Here is a 22,681-nt window from a genome sequence, read left to right on the forward strand (position 1 = left end):
AACTTCAGATTGTTTTCTTTGTCTTACTTTGGCCAAAAATAGAACAAACACATTCTGAAAATATTACAATAAAAATATAGAAAAAAATATTTTCCATTTATAAGCCGTAGATATATAGTTTTGAAATTAGTTATTTACACAGAAAGATTTTGTAAATATTTATTTATAGACCTTAATAGTTTCTAAACAGTGTCTGTAACACGGCAGTAAAACGGCTGATCAAACAAAACAGAGGTAATCGTCATGGGCCCATTAGCTACAGAAGGTAGCTCTCCAATCAGCTAAACCAGCGGTGTCAAACTCATTTTAGCTCAGGGGCCGCATGGAGGAAAATGTGTTCACACGCGTGCCGAACTATTAAAATCATGGCATTAAAACAAAAAAATAAAGACAACTTCGGATTGTTTTATTTCTCTTACTTTGGCCAAAAATAGAACAAACAAATTCTGAAAATATTACAATAAAAATATACAGGCAGCGGTAAAGTTTAGATCCATGGGAATTAATGTTTATAACTGAATACATTTACATATGCATAAACCTTTGTTTTCTTTTCTATAATTTTTTAAAATGAATTAAGTAACGTTTATGACAACTTTTTCCCAAAACACAATATAGAATGTGAGATATAACAGGATAATGCATGCATTTATCATTTGTTTTCAAAACGCTTACAAAAAAGTGGGACCCCAAAAATTTACTGTGGGACCCCATTTTTATGACTTGATGGGATAAGGTCCTTTTTTTAAAAAATAAAAAATAAAATAAGATAAATAAATTAAAAAAAATGTATTGAATAAAAAAGAAAGTAAAACAATATAAAAACAGTTACATAGAAAATAGTATCCATCCATCCATCCATCCATCCATCTTCTTCCGCTTATCCGAGGTCGGGTCGCGGGGGCAGCAGCCTAAGCAGAGAAGCTCAGACTTTCCTCTCCCCAGTCACTTCGTCCAGCTCTTCCCGGGGGACTAAGGCGTTCCCAGGCCCAGTCTGGAGTGGGAAAAAACCTCCATAGCAAAGCACATATACATATTACAACATATTTTTTAGTTTTTCTCAATTATAGCTTTTCCTAGCGTTTGACTTTTGTGGCTGTATGTAGAAATGGCACCACTGAGGTGGCAGCAGGTTGCATCAGCTCTGTACTCTTTATTGTCTCTTGTGTCCTTTGTGGTATTTGATGTTTCCATCTTGGTTTTCATAATTCTTGCCTTGTTATTTGTGGACCTTTAGAGCTTGGACTGCAACTACAGAGTTGTGATGTGCGCCTGAAAGAGAGGCAGCAGAAGGCCCAAGTAATGGAGCATGTACCGCAAAGATCCTATTGAAATGCAAATGTTATTATTATTCATATTATTATCCCAGTTTAGGCGCCTTTTTAAAGCCCTTAACATGCACGGATGTAAATTATTAGATGTAAATATAAACGGAATACAATGATTTGCAAATCCTTTTCAACCCATATTCAATTGAATGCACTACAAAGACAAGATATTTGATGTTCAAACTCATAAACTTTTTTTTTGCAAATAATAGACTTAGAATTTCATGGCTGCAACACGTGCCAAAGTAGTTGGGAAAGGGCATGTTCACCACTGTGTTACATCACCTTTTCTTTTAACAACACGCAATAAACGATTGGAAACTGAGGAAACTAATTGTTGAAGCTTTGAAAGTGGAATTCTTTCCCATTCTTGTTTTATGTAGAGCTTCAGTCATTCAACAGTCCAGGGGGTCTCCGCTGTCGTATTTCATAATGCGCCACACATTTTCGATGGGAGACAGGTCTGGACTGCAGGCGGGCCAGGAAAGTACCCGCACTCCTTTTTTTTTACGAAGCCATGCTGTTGTAACACGTGCTGAATGTGGCTTGGCATTGTCTTGCTTAAATAAGCAGGGGCGTCCATGAAAAAGACGGCGCTTAGATGGCAGCATATGTTGTTCCAAAACCTGTATGTACCTTTTCAGCATTAATGGTGCCTTCACAGATGTGTAAGTTACCCATGCCTTGGGCACTAATGCACCCCCATACCATCACAGATGCTGGCTTTTGAACTTTGCGTCGATAACAGTCTGGATAGTTCGCTTCCCCTTTGGTCCGAATGAAACGATGTTGAATATTTCCAAAAACAATTTGAAATGTGGACTCGTCAGACCACAGAACACTTTTCCACTTTGCATGAGTCCATCTTAGATGATCTCGGGCCCAGAGAAGCCGGCGGCGTCTCTGGGTGTTGTTGATAAATGGCTTTCGCTTTGCATAGTAGAGTTTTAACTTGCACTTACAGATGTAGCGACCAACTGTAGTTACCGACAGTGGGTTTCTGAAGTGTTCCTGAGCCCATGTGGTGATATCCTTTAGAGATTGATGTCGGTTTTTGATACAGTGCCGTCTGAGGGATCGAAGGTCACGGTCATTCAATGTTGGTTTCCGGCCATGCCGCTTACGTGGAGTGATTTCTCCAGATTCTCTGAACCTTTTGATGATATTATGGACCGTAGATGTTGAAATCCCTAAATTTCTTGCAATTGCACTTTAAGAAATGTTGTTCTTAAACTGACTATTTTCTCACGCAGTTGTGGACAAAGGGGTGTACCTAGCCCCCTTCCATTTTTTGGGAAGCTGTTTTTATACCCAATCATGGCACCCACCTGTTCCCAATTTGCCTGTTCACCTGTGGGATGTTCCAAATAAGTGTTTGATGAGCATTCCTCAACTTTATCAGTATTTATTGCCACCTTTCCCAACTTCTTTGTCACGTGTTGCTGGCATCAAATTCTAAAGTTTATGATTATTTGCAACAAAAAAAAAGTTTATCAGTTTGAACATCAAATATGTTGTCTTTGTAGCATATTCAACTGAATATGGGTTGAAAATGATTGGCAAATCATTGTATTCCGTTTATATTTACATCTAACACAATTTCCCAACTCATATGGAAACGGGGTTTGTAGAATATTGGTTGGGAAATGACCAAATTTCAATATTCAAATCAACGTCGGAACCCAACATTAATTAAAGGTCGTCAAAAAGCATGTCGTTTCAACGTTGTATTTGTGTTGTAGAATATTGGTTGGGAAATGACCATATTTCAATGGTCAAATCAACGTCAGAACCCAACATTGATTAAACATCGTCAAACAGCATGTTGTTTCAATGTTGTATTTGTGTTGTAGAATATTGGTTGAAAAATGACCAAAATTCAACGGTCAAATCAACGTCAGAACCCAACATTGATTAAATGTCATCAAAAAGTATGTTGTTTCAATGTTGTATTTGTGTTGTAGAATATTGGTTGGGAAATGACCATATTTCAATGGTCAAATCAACGTCAGAACCTGACATTAATTAAAGGTCGTCAAAAAGTATGTCGTTTCAATGTTGTATTTGTGTTGTAGAATATTGGTTGGGAAATGACCAAATTTCAATGGTCAAATCAACGTCAGAACTGTTCAACATTAATTAAAGGTTGTCAAAAATCATGTTGTTTCAACGTTATGTTTGTATTGTAGAATATTGGTTGAAAAATGACCAAAATTAAACCGTCAAATCAACGTCAGAACCCAACATTGATTAAACGTCATCAAAAAGCATGTTGTTTCAACGTTGTATTTGTGTTGTAGAATATTGGTTGAAAAATGACCAAAATTCAACGGTCAAATCAACGTCACAACCTAACATTAATTAAAGGTTGTCAAAAAGCGTGTCGTTTCAACGTTGTATTTATGTTGTAGAATATTGGTTGGGAAATGACCAAATTTCAACGGTCAAATCAACGTCACAACCTAACATTAATTAAAGGTTGTCAAAAAGCGTGTTGTTTCAATGTTGTATTTGTGTTGTAGAATATTGGTTGGGAAATGACCAAATTTCAATATTCAAATCAACGTCAGAACCTGACATTGATTAAACGCCAACAAAAAGCATGTTATTTGAATGTTGTATTTGTGTTGTAAAATATTGGTTGAAAAATGACCAAAATTCAACGGTCAAATCAACGTCAGAACCCAACATTGATTAAACGTCATCAAAAAGCATGTTGTTTCAACGTTGTATTTGTGTTGTAGAATATTGTTTGGAAAATGACCAAATTTCGATGGTCAAATCAACGTCACAACCTGACATTGATTAAACGTCAACAAAAAGCATGTTATTTGAATGTTGTATTTGTGTTGTAAAATATTGGTTGAAAAATGACCAAAATTCAACGGTCAAATCAACGTCAGAACCCGACATTGATTAAACGTCATCAAAAAGCATGTTGTTTCAACGTTATGTTTGAGTTGCTCAACGTCGGGACATAATTCAAAAAGTTGTCAATGTTGTTTCAATGTCTTGTTTGCTTAAAGGGGACCTATGACTATTTCCCTATTTTCTGACTTATATAAATGTTTTTTAATGATTGATGTTAAAAAAAGTACAAATGATCGTACGCCAGGCAACGCTGCCTGCGGCGGAGGATCCGAGCGTACGTGACGTCATCACGTTTCGAATGAATGAAGCGTCATCTTTTCTCGACTGCAGTAGAGCGGCGCGGCGGCCTTTCTCTCCCTCCTGCTCCACTCCCGTCGCCCCTAAAAAAAGCGGACGCTCTTCGGACGGAACACTGTAAGCCATGGCGAGAAGGAGCCTCCTCGGAGTGCTGCTGTGTGTGGCGGTGGCGCGGTGCTCGGCGGCCGTGGCGGGCATGTTGGTGAACGACGACGTCAAGAGGACGGTGGACCTGAGCACGCATTTAGCTAAGATCACAGCGGAAATCACCCTGGCCAACCACGGACGCTACGCCGCCCAAAGCTTCATCATAGCCGTGGAACCTGAGCTTGTTCAGCACCTGGCTTACGTGGGAGCCTCGGTGAGTTTGGAACCTTAAATGAATAAACACAGTTTGAACTCAGGAAATATCACAGCAGCTACTTGCTAGCCGGCTAGCCTGTTAGCTACTTGAAAGCATCATCACAATAATCTCTTGACGCAAACATATTTATTTGTCTAACTTGTGTATATTCGTGTCATGTTTCAAAATTATTGTACAATATGCTTTTTTTGTGCATTGAAACACAAATATTAGCAAGGAAGTGCTAACATTTTGCTAATAACTTTACCTATGCATGATTAAGCACATATTATTTTTAGCTAGATTATATAGTTTAGTAGACATAGATCTGTATGGGTGGCCTCGTTTTTTTAAATCAATTTGGAATGAATTTGTCATAAAGTTGACTTCCGCAGCCCTGCACGTTGTTGCAGCGAGTGAATGACACGTATGCGCTGTGACGATCACTTCCGGCTGCGACTGCGCAGAAGTCCCCACGGACTGTAAACACAACTGGGTGATATGCTTGAAGGCTGTATCACCATATACGTTTTTTTTTTACATTGGTAGGTAATAATAATTGGGTGAATGCTCCAAAGCATTCACAGTGTGAATGATTTGGAGCATTCACACAATTATTATTATCGATATGGCCTTTTATTAATATCTCGATATTTTTAGGCCATGTTATATATCTCGATATTTTGCCTTAGCCTTGAATGAACACTTGATGCATATAATCACAGCAGTATGATGATTCTATGTGTCTATATTAAAACATTCTTCTTCATACTGCATTAATATATGCTCATTTTAAACTTTCATGCAGAGAGGGAAATCACAACTAAGTCAATTGACCAAAAGTGTATTTATTAAACAGTTATTAAGCAGTGGCACAAACATTCATGTCATTTCTAAACAGAAAGTGCAAGATTGTCAGAGACATTTTAAAACAAGATATTAGTGCACCTTTGTGCATGATGTCACTAAGATGACATATCAAAACAAGACTAAATTAAAGTGCACTTTTTGTACAGAACGCCACTACAATAGTTAAAAAAAAATAAAGTGCACTCTTGTGCATGATGTCACACAAGATATTTCAATAACTGTCAAATAAAAATGAGCTGCATAATAGGAAATCAAATAGTGTATGTTCTTCGCTATGTGGTAGGTTCCTGCGGACGTTATCTCCTTCTGTTGTTGACTATTTGTTTCATACGGTGTTGATGTGGAAATGGTTGCTTGGGCATTTTGTTGGTGTGGCACCGAACGGAGATGTTGACATGCGGAGTTTCAAGTAGGGCTGCAACTAACAACTAATTTGATCATCGATTAATCTGTCGATTATTACTTCGATTAATAATCGAATAAAAGAGACAAACTACATTTCTATCCTTTCCGGTATTTTATTGGGGGAAAAAAACAGCATACTGGCGCCATACTTATTTTGATTATTGTTTCTCAGTTGTTTGTAAATGTTGCAGTTTATAAATAAAGGTTTATTTAAAAAAAAAAGTAGCCTCTGTGCATGCGCATAGCATAGATCCAACGAATCGATGACTAAATTAATCGCCAACTATTTTTATAATCCATTTTAATCGATTAGTTGTTGCAGCCCTAGTTTCAAGCACTCCTTATTCTGTAGCTAGCGGGTGACTTTTCAAATGATGCTACAAATTAGCAGTAATGCTTCTTTTTGTAGCAACGCTTTTGCCGCATACTTGACATATTACTGTTGTCTGTTCAACATCTTCCTGCTTGAAGCCAAACCACCGCCAAACAATGAACCCCCTGCAATTTTTCTTGGAAATTAATTTTTCTTCCTTCATTTGTTACCAGATTCGCACCTTCTTTCTCTCGTATTACCACTCGCACCACTCCACTAGCATCACAGCTAACGTTACCTATGCCGCTACCTCTCTGCTCAGCGAGTGCGTATGACGTTGCATGCGCGACAGTATGTGACGTATGTAAGAAGGTGTGCTTGTTTTACGTCTCTGTGAGAAGGAGAGACAAGAAAGAATGAGAAACGCCTGTAGTGTAATGCCCGCAGCTAAAAGCAACTGCGTGAGAACGTATACTCGAATATCACGATATAGTCATTTTCTGTATCGCACAGAGACAAACCCACGATATGTCGAGTATATTCCATATATCGCCCAGCCCTGAGCATACACATCCAAAAGCTGGAAATGATACAATACGTTACTGCATATTATAATTTATGTCAAATAGTATATATTGTTATCGTAAAGTCTGCAATAACATGGATTTTTAGGCCATCGCATCACCGTTCTATGCATTCATCCCGAATTCCCTGCAAAATGTTGCAAAAAAGTGGAAGCTGTTATTGTTTCATTTACAGTTCATGATGCTGTAATGCTGTCCCAGTATTTTTCTTCATGTATTGTACATAATCGTTCTTGAAAAGCTAAAATATTATAGTTAGTTACTGTAAAACTACTAGCTGAATGTGCTCTAGGGTTGTACAGTATACTGGTATTAGTGTAGTACCGTGATACTAATGAATCCTATTCGGTACTATACCGCCTCTAAATGTACCGGTCCCCCCCCGTCGTTGTCTGGTACTGGTTCCCGGGCATGACGGCGCGTCATCACGTCATGACATTGCTGGTTTACGAGCAGAGGAGCATGTTCGGCAGCGCACATTCACGGAGTACTTACAAGCAGACACAGTGTGTAGCCCGAAAAGGGAGAACAGACTCATTTTGGCTTAAAAACTAACGATAAAGGTGATGTTATAACACTGAAACACCCTCAGAAAAATGTGCTTTAAGACATGGCTAGCTAGCTAGCAGCTAACATCCATCTGCAGTCTGCAGTGTTTTAGCTACTTCTAAATCACTAATCCTCGCCTCCATGGCGAGAAAGTAAGTTTCTTACAAGTACCATTATCACTGCAGGACGAGGGATACCTAAACATGCTTCACTACACACCGTAGGAGGATACAATAGCTCACCGGCGTCACAATGTAAACAAACGCCATTGGTGGATCTACACCTGACATCCACTGTAATGATACCAAGTACAGGAGCGTATCTAGTTGATAATACTATGATTACATCGATATTTTTTGGCACCACATCTTCTTTCGTTTAAAAAAAAATTATATTATGTTTATGAACTCAGGAAATATGTCCCTGGACACATGAGGACTTTGAATATGACCAATGTATGATCCTGTAACTACTTGGTATCGAATTTATACCCAAATTTGTGGTATCATCCAAAACTAATGTAAAGTATCCAAACAACAGAAGAATAAGTGATTATTACATTTTAACAGAAGTGTAGATAGAACATGTTAACAGAGAAAGTAAGCAGATATTAACAGTAAATGAACAAGTACATTAGTAATTCATTTTCCACCACTTGTCCTTAATAATGTTGACAAAATAATAGGTAGATAAATGACACAATATGTTACTGCATACGTCAGCAGCTAAATTATGAGCCTTTGTTTGTTTACTTACTATTAAAAGCCAAGTTGTCTAGTATGTTCACTATTTTATTTAAGGACAAACTTGTGATAAAAAATATATTTTTAGTGTACCCTAAGATTTTTTGTTAAAACAAAGCCAATAATGCATTTTTTTGTGGTCCCCTTTATTTAGAAAAGTATCAAAGAACCAAAGTATCGAAATACATTTTGGTACCGGTACCAAAATATTGGTATCGGGACAACGCTAATGTGCTCATTTCAAAGTAGTAAGTCACTAAATGTGTGTATTTCTGCAGGCCAGTAGTGATGATGAAGATGAGGACAGCGCACTTAAAATCCAGGAAACAAAAATTACTGGCTTAAAGTATGACCCCACTCTCAATGTTATTTTTCCCACTTATGTCTTTATATTGATAATCATGTCTGCTCACTTGCAGCGAGGAGTTGTATCAAGTAACTCTGCCCTCCAAGTTGCCCGTGGGCGATCAGATGAAAGTGAAGGTGGAGATGACCTTCAGCCACGTGCTCCGGCCCTTCCCCTCGCAGATCACCCAGGCCGAGCGCCAGCTGGTCGTCTTCCAAGGCAACCACTACTTTTACACGCCTTACCCCACCCGCAGTCAGACCACGCGCGTCCGCCTGCCGTCCAAAACGGTGGAGAGCTACACCAAGTTGGGCAACCCCAGCAAGACGGATGAGGTCATCGAGTACGGGCCGTTCAGTGACGTGGACGCCTTCAGCCAGGTACAACTGACCTCGGGTGTTGACTAATCTGGCACAGCGATTTTTTTTTTACTGTTTTGCTGTTTATCTGTTTAGGATACTATGAAGATCCACTTTGAGAACAACACTCCCTTCCTCACAGTCAGCAGCATCACTCGCATCATCGAGGTCTCTCACTGGGGCAACATCGCTGTGGAGGAGACCGTCGATCTGAGGCACACTGGAGCTGTGCTCAAGGGCCCATTTTCCCGCTACGATTACCAGCGTCAGTCCGACAGCGGCATCTCGTCTGTGAAGTCCTTCAAGGTGTGTGCTCTTAATTACTTTAAATTGTCATCTTAAGTAGGTTGTCCAAAGTCAAATTAGCATGTAAATGCAGCGTTGCTGGTGGTTTTTGAATGTTTTTATGTAGAGATGTCCGATAATGGCTTTTTTGCCGATATTCCGATATTGTCCAACTCTTAATTACCGATTCCGATATCAACTGATACCGATATGTACAGTCGTGGAATTATCACATTATTATGCCAAATTTTGTTGTGATGCATTAAACAATGTAACAAAGTTTTCCAAAATTAATCAACTCAAGTTATGGAAAAAAATGCCAACATGGCACTGCCATATTTATTATTGAAGTCACAAAGTGCATTATTTTTTTTAACATGCCTCAAAACAGCAGCTTGGAATTTGGGACATGCTCTCCCTGAGAGAGCATGAGGAGGTTGAGGTGGGCGGGGTTGAGGTGGGGGTGTAGGGGGTAGCGGGGAGTGTATATTGTAGCGTCCCGGAAGAGTTAGTGCTGCAAGGGGTTCTGGGTATTTGTTCTGTTGTGTTACGGTGCGGATGTTCTCCCGAAATGTGTTTGTCATTCTTGTTTGGTGTGGGTTCACAGTGTGGCGCATATTTGTAACAGTGTTAAAGTTGTTTATACGGTCACCCTCAGTGTGACCTGTATGGCTGTTGACCAAGTATGCCTTGCATTCACTTGTGTGTGTGAAAAGCCGTAGATATTATGTGATTGGGCCGGCACGCAAAGGCAGTGCCTTCAAAGGTTTATTGGCGCTCTGTACTTCTCCCTACGTCCGTGTACCACTCCGTACAGCGGCATTTTAAAAAGTCATACATTTTACTTATTGAAACCGATACGATAATTCCCGATATCACATTTTAAAGCATTTATCGGACGTTATTATCGGACATCTCTAGTTTTTATGTCTTAATTGCTGCTCTTACTTTGAATGACCGTGGCAATGCCGATTCTTCCCAACAGACGATCCTTCCCGCGTCCGCTCAAGATGTTTACTACAGGGACGAGATTGGGAACATCTCCACCTCCCACCTGCAGGTTCTGGACGACTCAGTGGAGGTTGAGGTCAGGCCTCGCTTCCCTTTGTTTGGAGGCTGGAAGACGCACTACATCATTGGGTACAACTTGCCCAGCTACGAGTATCTCCACACTCTTGGTGAGTCGCGTTTAAAATGATGCACCTTTTAGCTTGTAAGCAGAAGACACTTCCTGGAATAAATCCTTAACAATGTCGGAAAAAATCCGATTGGCTCTTGTCCACTTGAGTATGTTGGCGCTGACCGACGAACACGTTTGTTGGTATTTTTGCAATTTAGTTGAACACTTAGGCCCTGATTTATTAAGATTCAAATAACACTTGCGTGCAAAAAATAAAATTGCGTGTACTACGAGTGAGCATGTGATCTACTAAGACTGCGTGTGTAATTGTAAAGTGGTGCAAACCGCCATATTTTACTGCTTGCAAAACAGTAAAAAAAAAATTATATTTGTTTTGAATTATTAAAAAAAAAAAAATCTGTCCCTTCTAATCCATTTTCTACCGCTTGTTACTCTCGGTGTCTACTAGCTGCTCAGGCATATCATCTTGTCTAAAAATGCATTTTCCCATTAATAACGTGACATCATCAGCCGCAAGTGCGCGCCGGCCAAATTGTTTTAACCCAATGCGGCCCCCGAGTTAAAAAGTTTGGTGACCCCTGCTTCAGACAATCGCGTCCCCTTGCTTAACCTCTTAAGGCCCAAGCTGTTTACATGCTTTTTTAATTTTTCTTTGCTATTTGGGCTTATTGGACTCTAATTAGAATAAAAACTAAGAATCATCTTTTGATATGATGTACTTAGTCCATAAGTACACAAATGTGTACTTCGTGTTTAGTGACATGCTAATTCTTATTTTTACACTTTTTTTTCCAAATTCCATTGTATGTTATACTCTTCTGACACCACCAGATGGCAGTATAAGTGTCCACATAAGCGGCCATAAGACCCCAATTCAGTAGTGTACACAATTTTGGAAATAAGAGCTAAAAGGTGCTGTCCACGCATGTGGCCACTAAGCCTTATTATGGTTGATCGTTTTTAGGTGGCCAAATTTTTGTTGCATCACTAGTCAATGGAGCGTAAAAATTAAGCTATATATCTATTCATACAATATATTACTTTAATTTGTTCCCATGGAAAAAAAATCATTTTTAAAGTGTGGCGGATTGTATCTTGCCGTGGCGCCACGATCAATTACCCCGTTCCTGATTGTGTGTTCCTAATTAAATGCATCTTTTAGGCGACAATTATGCACTGAAGATGAGACTGATTGACCACGTCTATGACGACCAGGTGATAGACTCCATGACTGTGAAGATCATCCTGCCCGAAGGAGCCAAGTGAGTTTTCAACAGTTTTTGTCCCAGATTTATCCTGATCTTAATAGCTAACTAATTCTCTTTTTTTCCTGTCTGCTTCCTCCAGAAACATCCAAATGGACACCCCATATAACATTGACCGCATGCCGGACCAGCTGCACTACACATACCTGGATACCTTTGGCCGCCCGGTGCTGGTCGCCACCAAGAACAACCTGGTGGAGCAGCACATTCAGGACGTGGTGGTAAGACAATTCTTCAGTGGGGTCCAAAGGACATGTACAGAGATCCTAAAATAAATAAATAAAACATGTTTTCAGTTAAAACCACTAGTTTTGATAAAAGGGCAAAATTACTCCCAAATGATAATTTTTTTGGTCACTTGCAGGTTTATTACAACTTCAATAAAATCCTGATGCTGCAGGAGCCTCTGTTGGTTGTCGGTGCCTTCTACATTCTCTTCTTCACGGTCATCATCTACGTTCGCCTGGACTTTGCCATCACAAAGGTTATTTTCTCAACATTTTATATATCCCTAATTATTTGTCCATAATGACAAAACAAATTAAATTTCCAGAAGAACTACTGTTATATATTTTTTTTCTCTCTGTTTTTAAATAAATCAGTATTTTTAAAATGACTTCATCTAAAATAGACATAATACATTCTAATTCTAGTTTTTTGAAATCCTTAGAGCAGGGGTGTCCAAAGTGCGGCCCGGGGGCCATTCGTGGCCCGCAGGTCATTTTTTAACGGCCCCACGGCACATTTTAAAAATACGGTTGAAAAAAATTAAAAACATAAAAAGTGGTATAAAAGAGCAAACAGGTGAAATGTAACAAGAACATGTTGCAATGTTTACTCTAATAACACAAAGCTGCCATGCAGGCTGTTTCTTTCTTTAAAAAACAATAGTGAATCAAAATCAATGTCATTATGAATTATTGACCTATTCAAGGCTCCAATTACGTCACATTAAATATTCCACTTTAAAGTATTTTTTGGGGCAAATGTTGCATATTTTGTGTTTGCCATATAAAAAACTGAGCTGTTTTTTTTTAAAGAAGGGCCTAAAATGAACAAACAAAACATAAACAACAATAAAACTTATAATTGACGGATAGATCTGAAGTTGATCTTGAGACTATTGTGTTAAATATAAACAGTTAAAAAAAAAAAAAATTCTTTTGTAACACTTTAATGAGTACGACCCTTTTGGATCCCCAATAATTTTAGTGTGATTTGTTTTTAAGTGTCATTGCTAAAAAAATAATAATGAATTAAAGTCAATGGTGTTACTGACCTCGTTAAGGCTCCAATTATTATATAATCTCAAATATTCCACTTAAAAATTTTATTGGGTAAAAATATTGCATATTTTGTGGTTTTTTCCCATTAAAAAAAACATGGTTTTCTTTGACAAAAAGACCATACAACTTAAATCTTTAAAAACATTATATTGACAGATAGACCTAATGTTGATCTAGAGATTTAAAACTTGAATAATAATAAAAATAATAATACTGAATAATGACACATTTTTAATATTTTTTTGACCAAAACCCTTTGGGGTCCCCGGGATCAAGCCTGAGTGGAGGCCTAAAAGTATATTTTTTATACATATATTGTATTGGTTTTTAAAATAAATGGCCCCCGCTTGCTTTGATTTTTCAGTGTGCGGTCCTCAGTGGAAAAAGTTTGGACACCCCTGCCTTAGAGGCCAATCACTATTGCATAACTCCTTTAAGTAAAAAAAACAAACATTTCAGTGAGTATTATGTTAAAAATGTAGATGGGTCAATGATTGGCAACAGCATTGACTGTCATGCATTACCCAGCAACTCTTCGAAGCATCAAACAGGTTTATATGAGGTTATAGTGTATATATATTTATATGTGGTTATAGTGTATATATATTTATATGTGGTTATAGTGTATATATATTTTCTCATTTTGTTTTGCACACTCTTGGCGTCAACATGTGCATAGTCATGTACATAGTGTCATGTACATAGTGTATATACACTCCCCATTTTTTGTATATGTTGTTTTTTAAATCACCTGACATGTATACTGTGTATATGTACATAATTTATCCATTTTTTTAACGTAATTTTTTTATATACATGTTACAGGTTATATGTCTTTTATTATTGAATGTATCAAATGTGATGAATATTTAATGGACCACAATGGAAACAAGCCTTTTGGCTTTTTGTGCCATCCATTTGCCCTTTTTAAACCATTACATGGATTAAATTCTTTAAGATGTCAATAAACTTCTCAATCAATCAATGTCAAATTAATAAAATATAACCTTTCATTAAATTGCTGTAATTTAGACATAGACAACTTTATTGATGCCCAAGAGAAATTGTTTTGCTCATACTAGCTCAATTACAAGAAGAAAATATAAACAAACACTTTAAAAAGCACTTAAATATAATAAACAATACCAACTATACAAAAGCGATATAATCCAACAATAGAATGGGTGGACTAGGGAATAAAAACAAAAACAGTTTGCATAGTTACAAACAATAAATACGCATACTTTTTTCTCCTTAAAATTAGTTTTTTTTTACTAATAATAATAGATTTTATTTGTAAAAAGCACTTTACATTGAGTAAACAACCTCAAAGTGCTACAGTTTATTAAAAAAATAAAAACTAGAACAGCAAAATAGCTAAAACTAGTATGTATATATCTAAAAAAAGGCTTTTTTTTTTAAAAAAAAGAAGGGTTTTTAAGCCTTTTTTAAAAGCATCCACAGTTTGTGGTGCCCTCAGGTGGTCAGGGAGAGCGTTCCACAGACTGGGAGCGGCGGAGCAGAAAGCCCGGTCTCCCATTGTCCGTAGCTTTGTCCTCAGAGGTTGGAGGAAGTTAGCCAGTTACATCCAAACCATCATCCAACATCATTTGTGACACTTATTTCTGTAGCAGCAAGGCTAAAAAGATGGTGAACACAAACATTTGCTGTGTTCTTAAAATGAGAACTTATCACCATCTGTTGGACATAAGTGAAATAAACACATTAAAAGCCAGGAGTCCCAATTGAAATACGGTGAAACCTCGATTTATGAACCCCTCAAAATGCAAACTTTTAGATCAAGCCAAACATGAACTCCTCATTCATGCGCCTGCAGGCAAGAAAGCAGGGCGTAACAATGTTGGGGAGGCGGAACCTTCCACTTCACTTGTTGTGCAGGAGGAATCACGTCGTAACACTTCAGCATGTGTGCCTATTAAAAAAAAAAATATATATATATATATATATATATATGTATATATATATATTTATTTGATGACTAGAGGAAAAACTGAAATGTTCCTCGGATCTCTTAAAAGACAAGCTGTGCCAGGTAATCATTGTTGCATCATTACTTGACTTTGTTCTCCCCTCAGGACCCTGCAGCTGAGGTGCGAATGAAGGTGGCCTCCATCACCGAGCAGGCGCTCACCCTGGTCAACAAGCGTCTGGGTCTGTACCGACACATGGACGAGGTGGTCAACCGCTACAAACAATCCCGTGACACGGGAGCGCTCAACAGCGGCCGGAAGACCCTGGAGGCCGATCACCGCGCTCTCACCAACGAGATCAGCTCACTGCAGGCTCGCCTTAAGACCGAAGGCTCCGACTTGGCGGATAAGGTGAGTGTTCAGGCATGTGACGTTTCGGCGAAAAAACGCATTCTTAAACATTCATTTTTGCGCCTAAATATCACTTACGCATTTTTTAATGCATTATCGATAAAAATATGATGTAGAGAAAATGTTGTTTTGGTTATCTTCCGAATTTTAACAAGCCCAAAAGTGTTAAGATACAAGTGAGCTAGGAGCAAGTAAAGTTGCGAGCTAACCGTAATAGGACGAATATTGCGATTATATAAGTTTAGAGATGTCCAATAATGGCTTTTTTGCCGATATTGTCCAACTCTTAATTACCGATTCCGATATCAACCGATACCGATATATAGAGTCTTGGAATTAACACATTATTATGCCTAATTTTGTTGTGATGCCCCGCTGGATGCATTAAACAATGTAACAAGGTTTTCCAAAATAAATCAAATCAAGTTATGGAAAAAAATGCCAACATGGCACTGCCATATTTATTATTGAAGTCACAAAGTGCATTATTTTTTTTAACATGCCTGAAAACAGCAGCTTGGAATTTGGGACATGCTCTCCCTGAGAGAGCATGAGGAGGTTGAGGTGGGCGGGGTTGGTGGGGTAGGGGTTAGCGGGGGCTATATATTGTAGAGTCCCGGAAGAGTTAGTGCTGCAAGGGGTTCTGGGTATTTGTTCTGTTTTGTTACGGTGCGGATGTTCTCCCGAAATGTGTTTGTCAGTCTTGTTTGGTGTGGGTTCACAGTGTGGCGCATATTTGTAACAGTGTTAAAGTTGTTTATTTCCGTCACCCTCAGTGTGACCTGTATGGCTGTTGACCGAGTATGCGTGCATTCACTTGTGTGTGTGAAAAGCCGTAGATATTATGTGACTGGGCCAGCACGCAAAGGCAGTGCCTTCAAGGTTTATTGGCGCTCTGTACTTCTCCCTACGTCCGTGTACACAGCGGCGTTTTAAAAAGTCATAAATTGTACTTTTTGAAACTGATACCGATAATTTCCGATATTACATTTTAAAGCATTTATCGGCCGATAATATCGGCAGTCCGGTATTATCGGACATCCCTAAATTTGAGGCCTTAATTTTTGCAAAATCCATTGAATGACTTTTAATGCATGTTATTGACCCTGTGTTGTGACTTTAGGTCGGGGAGGTGCAGAAGCTGGACGGCCAGGTGAAAGACCTGGTGTGCCGAGCCGGCCAGGAGGCGGAGCGACTGGTGGCGGGCAAGGTGAAGAAGGAGGCCTACATCGAGGGTGACAAGAACCTGGCCAGCAAGAGACTGGAGCTCATCGGTCGTATCGACAGTCTGCTGGACGCTCTTTAAAGCACGTAACGCTCGCCACGCACCAACATTATCATGTGTATGTATGACCACCCAAATAAATGTGACACATGCTTTTTTTTTTCTTTTTTTTACATCATGTATAGCCAGTAATAGTCATCTCGTGGTCACAATGAGTTTATCCAAACACTCGTGCCTTGTGATAAACTGGATCACTCTTCTTGGCTCGGTCACATTTTCACCTTTATATCCCAGCCTTTGTTTTTTTTTACGGGTTTAAGTTTTCACAACTCTGGAATATGATTAAAGTAAACTGAAAGTGTTTTCTCTGTCTTTTCTCACACCAATTCTACATTTTTTAAAGTGGTTGGGACGGTTACTCATTTTCTCCTTTTTGCACTTACTATTTTTCTACATGCCCCCAATCTTAAAGCTCTGATTTTTTTTTTATGTCTGGAACCATTATGAGTTTATTTTCTGTTAATAAGTCATCTTTTCTATACTTCGGGGTTTTCACTGAGATTAAGTTGGGTGAGAAAAGAAATGGAAAGCTGGCACGTTTGAAATAAAACACATTTGGAGTAACAACCTTGGAATTAAACCGTTTCTTTTTTTTTTGTTTTGTTACAAAGGACGCAATACCTCGGTTGACCACTGGAGGTCGTCCTTGCCTTAAACACATGGTTTTGTTGCACTGCATCTTTTGAAGGAAAATAAACTTCTTCCAAAAAAAACAAAAAGGTCAACATTGGTGGGGCTTTCTACAACTACAGAGGGGGTTTCCAGAACATTGTCCCAATAGTAGTACTCGAGTACAGCACCATTCAAAGCAGAGCAGCCGACCTGCAGGAGCCCGTACGGGTCAAAGTGAGGTCACGGCTTTCCTCTTGAGGTCCCAACAGGTCCTTTCCTGTTCCATAATAACATGCTCCTTTCCCCTCACAATACTTAATGTCAACATATTGTATGCACATACAATAATCATTCTGAAAGTAGAAGGCAAAGACAATGTCCGTTCGCGCCGATGCTCGGTGCCGCTGAAAGGCCACACAATGGCAATTTTGTTAGAGCATGAGTGGGTAGACTTATTCTCACAGCAGGCAGACCGCTCATGTCTGCGTGCTGCACTGATGCCATCAGGCCACTTTGAAAAGCCAGCATCTGTGATGGTATGGGGGTGTATTAGTGCCCAAGACATGGGTAACTTACACATCTGTAAAGGCACCATTAATGCTGAAAGGTACATACAGGTTTTGGAGCAACATATGTTGCCATCCCAACAATGTCTTTTTCATGGACGCCCCTGCTTATTTCAGCAAGACGATGCCCATCAGAATCAGAAACCCTTTAATTATCCCAGAGGGGAAATTAAGACGTATTATCAATCAAGCCACGTGTTACATCGACGTGGCTTCATAGTAAAAGAGTGCGGGTACTAGACTGGCCTGCCTGTAGTCCAGACCTGTCTCCCATTGAAAATGTGTGGCGCATTATGAAGCCTAAAATACCGCAACGGACTGTTGAACAACTTAAGCTGTACATCAAGCAAGAATGGGAAAGAATTCCACCTGAAAAGCTTCAAAAATGAGTCTCCTCAGTTCCCAAACGTTTACTGAGTGTTGTTAAAAGGAAAGGCCATGTAACACAGTGGTAAAAATGCCCCTGTAACAACTTTTTTGCAATGTGTTGCTGCCGTTAAATTCTAAGTTAATGGTTGTTTGTCAAAATTACATTTCTCAGTTTGAACATTAAATATCTTGTCTTTGCAGTATATATTAAAATATTTTATTAACGAATTGCACAACGTGCCAACTTCACTGGTTTTGGGTGTTGTAGATGTCTGTGTTAGGAAAGACAAAACATATAAAAGGACATTGTTTTCGTAGTAAAACACCTACACAGAAATACACAGGTGAAACAAATTTTTTTCCGAATAAAAGTAAAAGTCCATGTCAGCGATTCAACTTCAAATGTGAAACTAATGTGACACAAAAGTCATTACGTGCAAAGTGAAATATGTCAAGGTTTTTATTTGTTGTAGTGACGATGATCATGGATTACAGTTTTTTAAACATTCCCAAATTTTCATAAAGTATCAAAATAAGGCTTAAACTATCTTGAGTTGCACTTCATGAGCCAATGTCTAACATTACTTTCACCTTGTAAATCTAATTGCTGGAATATATATATATATATATATATATATATATATATATATATATATATATATATATATATATATATATATATATGTATATATGTATATATATATATATATATATATATATATATATATGTATATGTGTTTATATATAATATATATACATGTGTATATATATATGTGTGTATATGTATATATGTGTGTGTACTGTATATATATTTATATATATATATATATATACGGTATTTGTATATATATGTATATATATACGGTATTTGTATATATATGTGTGTGTATGTACATAGTAAATGTGTATATAGATGTGTATATATATATGTGTGTGTGTATATATATATATATGTATATATATATATATGTATATATATATATATGTATATATATATATATATGTATATATATACGTATATATATATATATATATATATACGTATATATATATACATATATATATGTATATATATATATATGTATATATATATATATATGTATATATATATATATATATATGTATATATATATATATGTATATATATATATATATGTATATATATATATATATGTATATATACATACGTATATATATATATATATATATATATATACGTATATATATATACATATATATATATATATATATATATATATATATATATACATATACATATATATATATGTGTGTGTGTATATGTATATACATAACACAGTATGTGTATATTTATATATGTATGTGTGTGTATGTATATATATATATATATATATATATATATATATATATATATATATATATATATATATATATATATATATATATATATATATATATATATATATATACGGTACGTGTATATATATGTGTGTATATATATACACAGTAATGTGTATATAGATGTATATATATATTAGAGATGTTCGATAATGGCTTTTTTGCCGATATTCCGATATTGTCCAACTCTTAATTACCGATTCCAATATCAACCGATACCGATATATACAGTCGTGGAATTAACACATTATTATGCCTAATTTTGTTGTGATGCCCCGCTGGATGCATTAAACAATGTAACAAGGTTTTCAAAAATAAATCAACTCAAGTTATGGAAAAAATGCCAACATGGCACTGCCATATTTATTATTAAAGTCACAAAGTGCATTATTTTTTTCAACATGCCTCAAAACAGCAGCTTGGAATTTGGGACATGCTCTCCCTGAGAGAATATAAGGAGGGGGAGGTGGGGTGTATATTGTAGCGTTCCGGAAGAGTTAGTGCTGCAAGGGGTTCTGGGTATTTGTTCTGTTGTGTTTATGTTGTGTTACGGTGCGGATGTTCTCCCGAAATGTGTTTGTCATTCTTGTTTGGTGTGGGTTCACAGTGTGGCGCATATTTGTAACAGTGTTAAAGGCCTACTGAAACCCACTACTACCGACCACGCAGTCTGATAGTTTATATATCAATGATGAAATCTTAACATTATAACACATGCCAATACGGCCGGGTTAACTTATAAAGTGACATTTTAAATTTGCCGCTAAACTTCCGGTTCGAAACGCCTCTGAGGATGACGTATGCGTGTGACGTAGCCCGACGAACACGGGTATGCCTTCCACATTGAAGCCGATACGAAAAAGCTCTGTTTTCATTTCATAATTCCACAGTATTCTGGACATCTGTGTTCGTGAATCTGTTTCAATCATGTTCATTGCATTATGGAGAAGGAAGCCGAGCAAGCAAAGAAGAAAGTTGTCGGTGCGAAATGGACGTATTTTTCGAACGTAGTCAGCCACAACAGTACACAGCCGGCGCTTCTTTGTTTACATTCCCGAAAGATGCAGTCAAGATGGAAGAACTCGGATAACAGAGACTCTAACCAGGAGGACTTTTGATTTGGATACACAGACGCCTGTAGAGAACTGGGACAACACAGACTCTTACCAGGATTACTTTGATTTGGATGACAAAGACGCAGACGTGCTACTGTGAGTATGCAGCTTTGGCTTTTTTTTGCGTATGTACGTAACTTTTTTTAAATATATAAGCTTTATGAACCTTGGGTTAGGTGAACGGTCTTTTGGGCTGAGTGATTGTGTGTGTTGATCATGTGTTTGAATTGTATTGGCGTGTTCTATGGAGCTAGGAGCTAGCAGAGGAGCTAGGAGCTAGCATAACACGTACCGTACCGTACGTGCGCGTCACGTACGTAACTTTTTAAAAATATATAAGCTTTATGAACCTTGGGTTAGGTGAACGGTCTTTTGGGCTGAGTGATTGTGTGTGTTGATCGGGTGTTTGAATTGTATTGGCGTGTTCTATGGAGCTAGGAGCTAGCAGAGGAGCTAGGAGCTAGCATAACAAACACGCAGGTGTTATTATGCAGGATTAATTTGTGGCATATTAAATATAAGCCTGGTTGTGTTGTGGCTAATAGAGTATATATATGTCTTGTGTTTATTTACTGTTGTAGTCATTCCCAGCTGAATATCAGGTACCGTGAGTATGCAGCCTTGGCTGCTAAACATTCGATAACTTGACCGTATGTGCGCGTCACGTACGTAACTTTTTAAAAATATATAAGCTTTATGAACCTTGGGTTAGGTAAACGGTCTTTTGGGCTGAGTGATTGTGTGTGTTGATCAGGTGTTTGAATTGTATTGGCGTGTTCTATGGAGCTAGGAGCTAGCAGAGGAGCTAGGAGCTAGCATAACAAACACGCAGGTGTTTTTATGCAGGATTAATTTGTGGCATATTAAATATAAGCCTGGTTGTGTTGTGGCTAATAGAGTATATATATGTCTTGTGTTTATTTACTGTTGTAGTCATTCCCAGCTGAATATCAGGTCACCCCCGGCTCTCACAGCATCTTCCCTATCTGAATAGCTTCAACTCCCCACTAGTCCTTCACTTGCACTTTACTCATCCACAAATCTTTCATCCTCGCTCAAATTAATGGGGAAATTGTCGCTTTCTCGGTCCGAATCTCTCTCACTTCATGCGGCCATCATTGTAAACAATAGGGAACTTTGCGTATATGTTCAACTGACTACGTCACGCTACTTCCGGTAGGTGCAAGCCTTTTTTTTATCAGATACCAAAAGTTGCAATCTTTATCGTCGTTGTTCTATACTAAATCCTTTCAGCAAAAATATGGCAATATCGCGAAATGATCAAGTATGACACATAGAATAGATCTGCTATCCCCGTTTAAATAAAAAAAATTCATTTCAGTAGGCCTTTAAAGTTGTTTATACGGTCACCCTCAGTGCGACCTGTATGGCTGTTGACCAAGTATGCATGGCATTCACTTGTGTGTGTGAAAAGCCGTAGATATTATGTGACTGGGCCGGCACGCAAAGGCAGTGCCTTTAAGGCACACCCCCAATATTGTTGTCTGGGTGGAAATCGGGAGAAATTCGGGAGAACGGTTGCCCCGGGAGATTTTCGGGAGGGGCACTGAAATTTGGGAGTCTCCCGGGAAAATCGGGAGGGTTGGCAGGTATGACTGGGAGACGCAACTGCTCTGTACTTCTCCCTACGTCCGTGTACCACTCCGTACAGCGGCGTTTTAAAGGCCTACTGAAATGATTTTTTTAAATTTAAACGGGAATAGCAGATCCATTCTATGTGTCATACTTGATCATTTCGCGATATTGCCATATTTTTGCTGAAAGGATTTAGTAGAGAAAATCGACGATAAAGTTCGCAACTTTTGCTCGCTGATAAAAAAAAGCCTTGCCTGTACCGGAAGTAGCGTGACGTCACAGGAGCTAGTATTCCTCACAATTCCCCATTGTTTACAATGGAGCGAGAGAGATTCGGACCGAGAAAGTGATGATTACCCCATTAATTTGAGCGAGGATAAAAGATTCGTAGATGAGGAACGTTACAGTGAAGGACTTGAGAGACAGTGATGGAC

The 22,681-nt window shown here is 38.1% G+C and overlaps 1 protein-coding gene across 1 annotated transcript; it reads left to right on the forward strand.

Moving 5' to 3' along the window:
- The first annotated feature begins 4,473 nt into the window (after nucleotides 1-4,473).
- On the forward strand, nucleotides 4,474-16,913 carry rpn1 (ribophorin I). Its single transcript, XM_062044777.1, has 10 exons — nucleotides 4,474-4,857; nucleotides 8,582-8,649; nucleotides 8,723-9,029; nucleotides 9,105-9,314; nucleotides 10,279-10,471; nucleotides 11,597-11,696; nucleotides 11,782-11,920; nucleotides 12,064-12,183; nucleotides 15,082-15,327; nucleotides 16,451-16,913. The coding sequence occupies exons 1-10, from the start codon at nucleotides 4,621-4,623 to the stop codon at nucleotides 16,631-16,633; spliced, it is 1,803 nt and encodes a 600-aa protein (XP_061900761.1). The 5' UTR covers nucleotides 4,474-4,620; the 3' UTR covers nucleotides 16,634-16,913.
- The last annotated feature ends 5,768 nt before the right edge of the window (nucleotides 16,914-22,681 follow it).

The sequence above is a fragment of the Entelurus aequoreus genome, linkage group LG01 (assembly GCF_033978785.1).
Source record: "Entelurus aequoreus isolate RoL-2023_Sb linkage group LG01, RoL_Eaeq_v1.1, whole genome shotgun sequence".
Classification (NCBI taxonomy): domain Eukaryota; kingdom Metazoa; phylum Chordata; class Actinopteri; order Syngnathiformes; family Syngnathidae; genus Entelurus; species Entelurus aequoreus.